This window comes from Calypte anna, chromosome 8 (assembly GCF_003957555.1).
Source record: "Calypte anna isolate BGI_N300 chromosome 8, bCalAnn1_v1.p, whole genome shotgun sequence".
In the NCBI taxonomy this organism is placed as follows: domain Eukaryota; kingdom Metazoa; phylum Chordata; class Aves; order Apodiformes; family Trochilidae; genus Calypte; species Calypte anna.
The window spans coordinates 21,744,657-21,757,202 of record NC_044254.1 but is presented as its reverse complement, the minus strand read 5'-3'; the positions used below and the strand labels follow the sequence as shown (position 1 = coordinate 21,757,202).

The following is a 12,546-nucleotide window of genomic DNA, read 5'->3' as shown; positions in this document are numbered from 1 at the left end:
TTTCCTGCTCTGTCCTAGGAATCAACTCATCACAGGGCTGTAATGAAATAATGGAAACCATAAATGATGTCCAAACAATATAATAAATGAAGAAATTACACCAAATATAAAAGGCAGAAAATCAGCAACAAATCATTTCTCTGATGGTAATAGGATGAAATCAGGTTATAACCATCTCTTAAAAACCAAGCAATGCTGATCAAAAGGGTACAGAGAAATATCAATTTCTCAAGGATAACAGAGCACGACACTTTCAATTACTTAATGCCACCATAGAAAAGTTATTCTTATACTACTGTGTGTTAATCTAATAAATATGTATTGGTACGGCTGGCACAGCTATTCAGAGTGTAACACAAGTAGAAAATAGAAACAAGTTTCTAAAACAAGCTTGGTTAAGTGTTCATTTCAGTGGCAGAAAGAGTGCAACGTGTGTCCCATATAAAGATCCACAGTATTCAACAGCATGGACTTAACCTTTATTCATTTATTTCCTCAAATACTAGATTTAATAAGTGGAAAGTATGAGAGGAAATTATTCAGAGTTCTACTGTTAAAACATTCATTTTCTTCTTAGAATGTTGGAAAGCAATACTTGCAAAAACCACCCAGTTGCAACATGATGTTGAAAAATTATGTAAAGTTTTGACAATTGTTTCAGCTGTCACTTTCCTCCTGCATTCCAGGGTCTAGGACTTCAGATACTGTAAAAACTGGCTGAAAGTTCAGTCCTATTTAGTAGGACTTATTGAATAAACCCAGACAATGTCCAGATACCTCTCTAGAAATAAATGTGAATGCTGTGAAATAATTTGAATTGTTTCCATGGCAGATAAACACTATTTTTTCCCATAGAAAATATACATCCAGTCTGTCACATTTCACACACTATTATAATGTTTTTTTCTTACATAAGGCCTGAAGACCACAGTCTACTTCAAACAGCACTGAAGAACACAAGGTCTTCCAGCAAATCACCTCAATAGAGAAATTCCCCAGAATTTACCTGCCCTTCAGATAAAGGGTGTATCTTACTGCTTTAAATCACTTTTGAAATTTTGAGACCTGTCTTCTTTCTCACTGCTCCACAAGCTAAATCTTACATTCTCTGAAAACTTACTTCCACTCAGAATGATTATGTTTCCCATTCTCAGGTCAAGTTAGAACAGATAGGGTTTTTTTCCCAGATGAGGCAGAGCTTAGCAAATATAAAATATACTCCCCACACTTCAATCTAAAAATCCTGCTGCGATGCCCAAACCCTGATCAAGTCTCTTTTTCCCCCCCGTTCTTTACTTCTCACAAAATTTAACTTTCTGTATCATGATCCATTTCTGCCTACCTGTTGGGATACAGCTCTCAATACACCATTTGTCTGCTTCTCTCAGCTGTCCTTATTCTTTCTATCCTACTCCTCACACTAAATTCATCACCACAGTATCAGATTTCTTTCCAACAGGCTGATACATGGCATGACCTGTATTTGTACAGCATTTGCTGCAAGACAGATGACAGCTTCACTTTCAGGTCTTTCAGTGTTGCTCTTCTGCTAGGAGTTGTTGTAGATTTCCAGTTTCAATTATCAGCTCTTCTCATTAGAGCATTAATGTCTGCTTGACACTAATGCCCAAGACAGTAGAGAAAAACTAAGAAGTTGCTACCAGTCAGAAGGCAGTGAAAGAATGTACACACAGTTGTGTGTGCCTGACTTTAGATTTGGTTTAAGTTTTTGTGCAGACACAGCAAAGAGCAGTGTGCTTGGAATACAACTCGGTAAATTCAGTAACAATATCTAGGACTACAACTAAGATCCAATTATTCTAATCATAACTGATTTTTATTTTATCATCTTCTATGTCTAAAAAAAAAAGAAAAAAAAAGGGGGGGGGGAGGAAGGGGAGAGGAGGGTAAGAGCAAAACCAAAGCAAAATAAAACAAAACACATCAAAAAAAGTAAAACATAGTAAAAAATTCTAACCTCTAGGCCACTTTTTAAAGAGAAGCATACAGACTATTTGCTTGCAGGTCCAAAGGGAATAGAGCTTGCCTTACCTTCGGGCAGGAACAAAGGAGAAATGAGCAGGTGCACTGGGAGAGAAGTTCCTGGGACTGTCCAAAGGGCTGCTACCTGTTTGAGAAATTAACAAAAAAGTGTGTGTTCACTGCGCAGGAAGCCTTTCGACTCCAAGTTGTAGTCACAAATAATTAAAAATATGGAGCTTTGAGTCTGATCATTTGAGTATTAGTTCACTACAGAAATGTTCTGATTCAGATGTGTTGGTATTTTCCCTTTCTTTAAAATAATTTCAGGTGTACATTTTCTTTCTTACTTTCAGATGTGTATCACACAGCCAATAGTCTTTTAATGTTTTGCTATAATTTCTATATGCAAGCTCTTCTTTAACACTTCTCAATGAAAAACCTGAATAAGAAATTACAGTGGTGACAGTTTCAGGAAAAATAAATAGTAAGAAAATATTTCTCCACAATATTTCTCTACATCAACGCTGAATACAAAATTCATGGAGGAAAAAAGCCCAGCAATATATCAAAGGATCTGTACATGGTAATAAAAGGACTATAGACAGGTAAGATGATCAGGTATAGTGTGTTAGCATTCACCCTAACTACCACTTCTCTGAAACAATACTTCCACCATGAAAATGAAAGTTACAGTGAATTTATACAGTGAGGGAAAAAAGAACACTTGGCACATGGAGACTTTCTCTGGGTTCTGTCATATGCGTACAAGCATATGGTTGGTAAGTGGAATATTGCAGTGTATTCTCTTTCAAAGTAAAAAACAGCCATTTCATAGAAAGCCCTTCTGAGAGCCAGAATCATTTACAGACTAACTGCAGAAGCCTTTGAAAGTTATGGATGACTTTGAAACTTCATGTGAGTGGGTGTGCTTTCCATCGGGCACATTGTTAAGTGGTTTGCTCTTTCAGATCCTTAATGGAAGCACAAAAGAGACCACACATAGTGAATTTATGCCAACAGCAATTTCTTCATGCAGCAACAATAAAATAACAGTAAAATAAGAGCAGAAAAAACTAAATAGATACTGGAGAAGCATGTACTAAAAGCTACATAACTGGTAAGAAAAATATTTTCAAATTTAGATCCCATATAAAATGGATTTATTCTAAAAGTCAAGTACTGGGTGTCCAGGTCACCCCCCAGGCCAGCACTGTGAGGTTACTGTCCCATCCATCACTGCACTGAAGCTTGTTGTTAGGCTGTATTAATTTCAACCCAAATTATTCATATACCTTAACAGTTACACTGACCAGCCTTGCAGGAAAAGAAACTGTGCTCATTCACTTCACCTACACAAATGGCTCACAAAAATCTGCAGTAGCACCTCTCCAAAACTCCCTGGTGTGTGCACAGCTGGCATGCCTGGACAGGCAGGGAGGAGGACAGGGAGAGAAGCTGATGGCTTCAGGGATGTGAGGATGGCCACAGCACAGGCCAGCAAGCTCCAGCTGGTAATACAAGTCTGCAAGGGATAAAATAACAGCTGGTTGAGATTAAACCAGCCCCAGGCTGATCTTACACATGTCAAGGGGTGATGTGAGAACTGGAGAGGTAAGTGAATTCCAGACCACAATCTGCTTCACCAGGAACAAACTAAATTAAACACAAAGGGTTTGAGCAACAGGTTTGTTCTGCTTTGGCTTGGTTTTCTTCTGTATTGTTAGGAACTAACAACAATTTCACAGTGTAATAGAGCAGAGTGCAAATCCTTACCCAGAACAGGATACTATTTAACTCATTCCCTGTATATTTCAGGTGGGAATGGGAGAGAGAGTGATCAGAACTCAAGAAGTAGGTGATACTTGGTGCTTTATTTATTAACCTTGTAGTAATTTTAATTCTTACTGCCACAGCAGAAAAACAGAGACCTTGGGCTGCTTTCAATTAAGAGGTGACAAAGTGGTTTGACAGTCTGGATGGCTCTGCAAGCTGACAAGAAAGACAGAAGAAAGCTCCAATAGCCACAAAGTGACCAATTCAATAGTGTATAAAGATATTTCCTGGTAGCAGCACACAGGTAGAATTAGGGTCACACCATTTACTTGGTTAGCAGAAAGCTGAAAGAGAATTTTAGGTCAGAAGGAAATGCAGCAGGAGTGAAGCCTTTCCACTGCTGTGTAGATCTGCTAGCAAATGAAGGAAGACTGCCAGTTTTGATGAGAACCTTTTGGTTTTTGCCTTCTCATTTTTCAGGCTTTACTGCTGACAAACCCTACTGTGTTAAGATGATATTTTTGAATTAAAAGCCCACTGCCCAATGCTGTTATAAACAAGTGATGAGCTGTCACTGCTTCTTTATATCTTCATCATTCTTTTGTAAACTTTCCAGATTACAATCAAAACAGGATTTCAGAATAATTGAGCAAATTGGGTAATGACAGTTTTTATATTTTGAAATTAAGTATGTGGGTGTTCAAACTCTTATGAGTCTGTACAATCTGGGACAGAGATACTACTCATTCTTAAGCAACTACTTCTTCAGATTTATATGGCATATTTCCTTCCAGACAGTGGAATTTTAATTGGATCCCCTGTGAGTTGCTTCTAGTTTTAAAAAGAAAAGCAATTAGTTTTTCTACTCAATTCAAGTCTGGGTGAAGCTTTTAAAACAACAACAGGGAGAAGGGGAATTACTACTTTCCCTAAAATTTCCCAGTACTGCTGCTTCTGCTATAGTTGAAGGAATTTTAATAAGAGAAGCCTTAATGCATCAGCCTCATTCACCAAGGCTGATCGAAATCCTATTTATTCTGTTAGCAAAGGTAAATTCCCCTGTTGCTCAAGGGCTATAGTTGGCCACTACTGAACCTGAAACAGCTCAGTCCCTGTGGAGGCTGTTACACAGAATGATTACCCATTAGGTAAATCAACACAGTTATATGAACATTAATAATTCAGGCATGAACTTCTCCATTTTCCGGACACAGGAAAAAGGATGCAGCCCAAGTATTTGTACGTCCACCACCCTCAAAGCACAAAACTGGACCTTAAGGGCAATAGAGAGATTAAAGTCTCAGCTATCATCTGCAAACATGACATTTATCAGACAGATAATGAGTCAAAACTTACACGAAAAATATTTTGTAAAACCTGCTTCTGAGATTTGTGAAAAATAAATACAAAAGACAAAGTTGTTGTGGTCTTCTGTGTAGAATATACTGACATTATTTGCTGAAAATTAACAAAAGCAGTTGAAGATCCTTTTGCATGCTACAGAATTAGCTGCCTTCCAGCCCATGTAAATCTCAAAATGCCAAATTTTTAAGCACTCTGTGTGCCACCTGTCTCAAATATAATGAATGCCATAGTGCACTCACACCATCCGAGGATCACACACATGAAATGTGGATAAACTCCTGGGCAGATCTGGAGTAGTACTTAACATAGTAACGTATGGGTACTTAACATACCCACTCTAAAAATAATAAATAACTATAGGCCTTAGTAATAGTAATTTTTCTGCCAGCAGGTGGAACTGAAATTGCAGTGAAAGAGCAGAACAATTTCATTCAGTGCTGCCTTCAAACAGCTCCCTCTGCTTCCACCACAGGTGGGAGCAGAACAAAGGTCTCATTGGGGACAAGTGGCTACACTGGCATCCAGCAAGCAACTTGGCTACCTTACAGCTGTGGAAAGTAAATTTTAAAAAAAACTGAACTTCATTCTTCCAGCTGTAAGAGCCTGTCCCTTTTCTACTGAATTAAAAAAATTTTTTTTTATTGATTTTAAGCTTTTCATTTTGAAATATAATGTAATTGTAACTCAGAAATCAACCTCATGATATGTATGCTCTAGTAGGTGTACTGTGCACACCTCTGTAATTTTCAGTTTTTAAAAAATTAATTCAAACAAATAAAATAAATAAATGGAACGTACATATTTACATTTTTCATCCAGTTTTGAAAGAAAAAGAATTTATAATGAAAGGAAAATTTTTCAAAGCTATATTTCTAAAATGGGGCACTTCCAAGTTTGGGTGACTAAACATGTAGAGTGACTTTCCCACAAAGTTAACAAGCTGTAGCTTTCTATGCCAAGGTCCTAGCTCCTTTTGGAAAACATTCTTCCATACAGTTTCAAAACTGAATTAGCACTCACTTGAAATCCATTAGGTATTCCTGAATCATGCTAGAGTTAAAATTGCTTGGATATACTTTATCTCAAACATTGTCATCTCTTATGTTTAATTTCTCTTTAAATTTTCTAGGATATGGAATAGCCTAACACCTTAACTGGATGCTGTTTCAGATATTAAGTGTATCATCTGCCTGGATCAGTGCTCACTAGGAGGTGGGTTTGCCTGATGGATGGTGAGCTGTGCTATAATCACACTCCCTGACTTTTACATTACACGTAGAAGAATAAATCCTGACACTACTGCCATACAGGACTTGCTTTTAAAGTGGTTTTCAAATAGAAATGTTTTAGAAAGCATCCCTGATTTCTCTGCATGCCTGCTATTCCTTTGATTCCTAAGTGAGGTTCAGAATGGGCATTAAGAGGTGGCTGTTCAAGACAAGAGAGGCCAGGGAGACTCCAGCATTCCTTAGTAACTTACCAGAGTACACGCCTGAACAAACAGATTGATAGTTTCTGCTCAAATACTAAACAAATATCACAGCCTGTTCTCAAATTCACATCTCATATATGATATTTCTTAAGAAAATATTTGTAGCTGTACTCTAAATTTCAGCTACTTTTGTCTCTTGAATAAATTACTCTTCCAGTGAGGAGACTCCTAGAAATAGTACTGGTAGAGAACTTAAATTACAAGTAATTTATCTTCCTATGCTCCACTGGCTACTCTTGTAGGTCACAAATGATGTCCTTTTAATTAATAGTTTTAAATACCATATGCAACATCAGAACAAAAAATGGAAATATTTCACAATTGCTGCTAAAGGAAGATGGCATACAGCTGGTTAGTAACTCTGGTTTATCCAAGTGTCACATCTTTCTAATAAAAAAAAAAAAAAGCTTGTAAATCTTGAGACAGCATCAGAGCCACTAAGAACAATTTTTCTTTGTTTAAATAGACAAAGAAGAAAAGCAAATGAAAAGAAAATAAAGAAGTTTCTAATGTGAACAATTCTGCATTTATTTTCTGACCCATAACCACATCAACATCTTACTGCAATGTGATGTGCAAGAACACTTCTTTTACAGTCTGAGTAGCTTCTTTCTGAATCACTTCAGTTACTTTGTACAGCTAATTTAGATTTTTTTAAATCAAATGGCCCTGTATTTTATATGAGATGCTGAAACCTAAAATTGTTTTTATATACTACTTTTAAGATTCTGTTAACATTTTCATTTGAAAACCATGGGCCATTTTAATAAAACAATGTAATTAAAGTAGCTTCCCAGTCTTCTATAATTGGGCTTGACAGCATCCCAAGCAAATATCACAGCTTTATGAAAACTTGGCGTGGTTAAGGACTTTATGGACATGACTGAGCAATAACTTTGGTGATCTTTTTCCTTTCAAATAGGCTGGATGTCAATGCTCTGCAAACAGGAGCAGATGGCTCCTTCTAGCTGAGCTACTATCGATTTGCTGTTCTTTCTCAGCATTTCCTTAGTGTCAACCTCCAGAAAGTATTTGCAGAACATACTGATGTGTAGGAGGAGGAAAGTCTGATTATAATGAAAACAACAGTTACTTGTACTACATGCAACAGTGATGTGCTTCTCAACAGGCTCCACTATGGATGATGAGCCACAAATACTCAAGCTATTTCATTCTACTGACTGGTGCCCATTAGGGCCACACCTGAAGCCCAGCCACCTTCTCTGTCATTTTGAAATACCAAGAACAATGTAATCACACACCACCTACCTCCCTCGATAATAAAATCATCAAGGAAACATGCTGTTCAGGCAAGCTGTTGAATCTGCATGAGTGACCCTTTCTGAAAATCCGTAGTTATTGTAGGCTGATCAATCTTTCTTTTTCTACAGAAAGAACATCTCCACACACTTCACCTCAATGACTAAAAAGCAGTTGCCCATTTGCTCTGAAATGAGAATTTCACAGTTGCCTCCACAGTGAAACTGGCAGTAATGTCAAAAAAGAAAAATCCTAAATATCTCATGTTGCTTTAAGTAGCAGATAGAGACCATAAGATGGAACACTGCACAGCTGATGGGCTGCTGGAAGCACACAGAAAGAAGCAGTATGTTTCCTCTCACATGAACTGCAGTTAAATCACCAGCAAAAATTAACCATGCTAGGAGACTCAAAACTAGATATTATTTAAATGTATATATTTAATTTTACTTTACTTTGTTCTCCATCTCAGGTTCTTTTGCAGGATGCAAGATGACTGAATCCCCCAGAAAGAGTGAAGGAGGATGGATATAGTAGTGAACTAGAAAGTGCAGAACAGACAAGGAAATAAAGCATTTACTTTGAAAACTATTTTTAGAAGCTACAATCAGATTAGGTTTCAAAGAGCATCATTTGATGAAGAGTATCAGTAGGTACAAACTCACTGCAACAAACATCAACATTTTCCCCAACAATTCTGAGGTAAAGCAACCCCAGGGAGTTACCTGCATGTCCATGAAGAGGGGAATGTGGTCGCGGGAGGGTTGGAGATGTACTGGATGTTACAATCAAACTCTTTCTGTTGCTTGTCCGACAGCTGAAAGAGAGAAATAAGGCACTGTCAGATGGACAAGAGCACCTGAACACAGTTCCTACAGAATGTCTTTCAGCCAGGGAGGAAGCTCTCAGTATTTAGGTCAGGATTTCCTCACTCTGTCGCTCGCAGTAGTGACCCTGCAAAGAAGTAAACATACAGGACTAAAAGGCACTTTGTCAGCAACAAGTGTTTTTATACAGTGGAAGCAATATAAAAAGCACATCCCATGCTGCACAGGCCACCAGAGATAACTGACAACACACTCCTGATTCCCAAAATATGTACAACTCGTGCTTTACAAATCACACAAAAAGCAGAAAATCAGAAAATTCCCCAGAGTGCTTCAGACACTCTTACCAATATCCAACCTAGCAAATAAATCTGTTAAAATTATTGGCTATTACTGTAAGAAACCAGAGCATATTCCTTAGGGCAGAGTTAAAGTTATGAAGCAAAGTGTTAGCACAGTTCTGCAGATGAGCAGCATTACCAATAAAACTTAAAACCTGAGATTCCACAATCTTTGCAGACACGTGCAGCAATACTGATAGAAAACTCTGCAGAGCAAGTTCCAGGCAAGCCTTCCACCAAATTAAGCTCACTCACTACAAGGACCTTTTCCCAGCAAAGAAAATGTCACTTCTGCATGAGGTACTTCATCTTTATTTATTTATTTATTTATTCTGAAATTGGAGCTTCGGAACTCAGACAAATGAAATGAAGGATTTGTTCCTCTGCTTGCTTCCCAGCCTGTGTCTGCTTGACTGCTATTACCAAACACTTAGCTCTCAAGATGATAAAATTAACTGTAATGGGCAAAGAAAAAAATTCAAAATCATGGGAGCTGTAAACAACAGCAAGAAGGTATTTACATCACTTTCTGATTAACACTTTTCTTGTGGTTTAAACAGAATAAAACTGTCCTAGTTCCCAGCCAAATCTCACTAAGGATCAAGTTCTAAAGCTACACACAAAGACTCATTGTACCTCTAACATACTTCCTAGATGGCAGAAACATTTCTGCTTACTTCATCAGGTCTCACAAGAGGTTACTAAAACCATATGCGTCTTGATAGATGGTGGGAGAACAGACAGGAGTGAGGAAGGCTGAGGAGAGACTGAACAAGATGCTCACTGGCCCAGCTCTGGAGGTGCCCTCTGAAGCTCCAGGCTGGCTGACCACAGGCACAAACAAAGATTGTTGTTTGCTTTCTGAACTCTGAGTGCTTTGGATTCCCTCAGTCCTCTCTGCACAGGCTGATCTTCTGGAGTTGCCTGACAGTAAAAACTCAGACTGCCAAGAACTACAATTTAATGCAAAACTATATTGCTGCCACAGGATACAGTGTGTCTGACTATTATTTGTTAGCTTTTTTATTCCTTTTCTATAGGAAACAAGAGAACTCAATGCAGAAAAAAAAAATACAACTGAACCGCCAACTATAATAAACAGTAATAAAGTTGAAGCACCATTAACTGCTATTCATGCTCTTTAGTGTACTTAAAGCATTCCTCAGAATTATCCAACTGATTCCATACAATCTCCATTTACATTCATGTATTATTCAACAACAGCCCATCCAAAAACTGATTGCCATTGTGTACATCACATGGAAAAGCTAACAGCCTGATTTTAAGAAGTTTAAAATATCAGCTCATGGATTTTTTGGACCTCTTTTCAGTTATGCCATTCCAGTAACAGTTGAAAAAACCAGAATACTCAGTTCCAGCACAGATAATATATAAGCATTATGTTCATATTACTAGAAAATCTTTCTCACTACATGAAAAATTCTAGTATAATATACATTACTATTTCAGAAATTTTTTCTTTTAAATCCTGAGTATTTTAAAACAGGTTAAAACACAAGAATTCAAGATCATGCTCAATATAAACACTAGTACAATGTGAAAACAGAGTTCCATCTTCTACGGTCGTATCCTTTTGCTAAAAAGTGTTCCTAAAATACACTTTACCACAGGGATTTCTGGAGCTGGCTATGGAAACTTGATGTATTTAAATAGCAGCATAATGGGGAACATGAGCTGTCCCAAACTCAGAGCTTTTTAACTGCTTGCCCAAGTTTGCCAAAATGGACTGAGTTTTACAAACCCATTTTCTCTGTTTGCAAGGACAAGGAACCAAAAGAGAAAGGGTTAAACAGCCAGAGAACAAGCACAGCTGAGACCCATTAAAATAGGTCAGGTTTACAGAAATGTACCCAGAGGAGGGAATGGCTTGGAGGGAAACCCTAGCCCCAAGTTAGGAATAAAAATTTATTCTCTTTACACCCCCAAAACTGGATAACTTTCAATTTCTTTGGATTTATAACCTGGGAAGGGGGAACATCACTTATGCTTGCTTAGCAGTTTCTGTGAAATATGTGTTTTGGCAATAAGGCAAACCTACACAGAGGCTAAAACCAGAATTCCTAATTTCTTGAATCTATGTTATGTGATGAGAAAAATATATAAACAAATGCAATCATGCACTCTGCTGGTTCAAGAGAACTCTCTGGATATATACACAAAATTTTAAATAGATCTTGAAATCCCAAAGAAACTACAGAACACAGGAGATGAAATTCTGTTAGTCACAAAAATATAAAAGGGGGGGGAGAGAGGGGCTAACAGGAAGACTTCAGTTGGGTTATCTCCCCCAAGGACAGCATTTGAGCACCTCCTAAAGAAGAACACCTAAATATGAAAGCAGCAAAGCAAGCTTTACCCAGGGCTTTGTGCCAAAGAAATTCAACCTAATCAATTTAAGTGTTGGCAGAAACAGCTGAAGAAAAAAATATTTCCTGGAAGATGCACTTTAGCCAGACAGACGGCACTGGGCTCAATACTGAGCTATAAGCAAATGATAATAGGGAAACCATATTAATCCCTTAAAATTGCATTAATCATTGTTTGTTACTGTTCACAAATTCTCTGAACAATACTATGTTTCCTTGCCCTAAAAATAATACAATCTGTATAACTAAACAGGAGTAGGAGAAAGTAGAAAGGGAATAGGTTACCTATGCATCTCTGAGTATGTTAACTAGAAAAAACCAAACCAACCCAGAAAGATTCTAAGCATTACTATTTGTTTATAACCCAAAGTTTTGCTATTTTCATTAAATGCAAGGCGAGCCTTACCCTGACCCTCCTTTCCTCTCACAATTTAGTATGGGTCTTGTTAACTTTTTTCCTCAGATTCCACTTCATAATTTCAGAGAACAAATCCCCTCTGGGTCTTTCCGTTCAGATTCAATTTTAACAGTGCAGTTTCTGCACTGCCCGGAGTTGCAGGGTTGAGCTCCAGCCAGCAGAGCAATCTGGAGGGCTGTCTACATGAAAATGTCACCCCCTGCCCTCCTGTGTCACTCAGGGCACACACCTGTGCTGTCAAACCCAGGTCTTGCGATCCATGAGAGCACCAGGGCAACTTGATTTAATTCTAAACACACAGCAAAACAGAGTTTGTACCAAAATATCTGAAACGATGCCTTTGCCATCACTACAGAAATTGTGCTTTTACTATTTCTAGAGTTAACTACTGTGCCTGCAGTAAAAATAACATTTGTTACGTGTACTGAAGTGTTCCCAGTGCATTCCTGAAACTGAACACTGCAGGACATTGGACTTGGGTCTGGTAACTGGACACTGGATTTGGACCCACTGAAATGTGCCCTGAAGCCAGCACCCTTGGCCAGAGTTACTGATGAGAACATTTGGTTATGTACCTGTGAGCTGCATGCAGCTCAAGTGCTCCTCAACTTGACCCAGACAAACCTTTCCCCACTGCACCAACAGCTAATCCAAAATTGAGCCTCTAAAATGAGCACCATTAGTACACTTTGCTTCATAT

The 12,546-nt window shown here is 38.0% G+C and overlaps 1 protein-coding gene across 5 annotated transcripts in view; it reads right to left on the bottom strand.

Annotated features, from left to right (window-relative positions):
• MAST2 (microtubule associated serine/threonine kinase 2) overlaps positions 1-12,546 on the bottom strand; it is a 202,771-nt gene that overhangs the window by 56,315 nt on the left and 133,910 nt on the right. For all 5 annotated transcript variants that reach the window (XM_030454793.1, XM_030454791.1, XM_030454795.1 and 2 more), the window contains 2 exons: positions 8,599-8,690; positions 2,053-2,128 (listed from right to left, as the gene is read on the bottom strand). In XM_030454793.1, the coding sequence (XP_030310653.1) occupies positions 2,053-2,128; positions 8,599-8,690 (168 nt within the window). The remainder of the gene's footprint in view (positions 1-2,052; positions 2,129-8,598; positions 8,691-12,546) is intronic.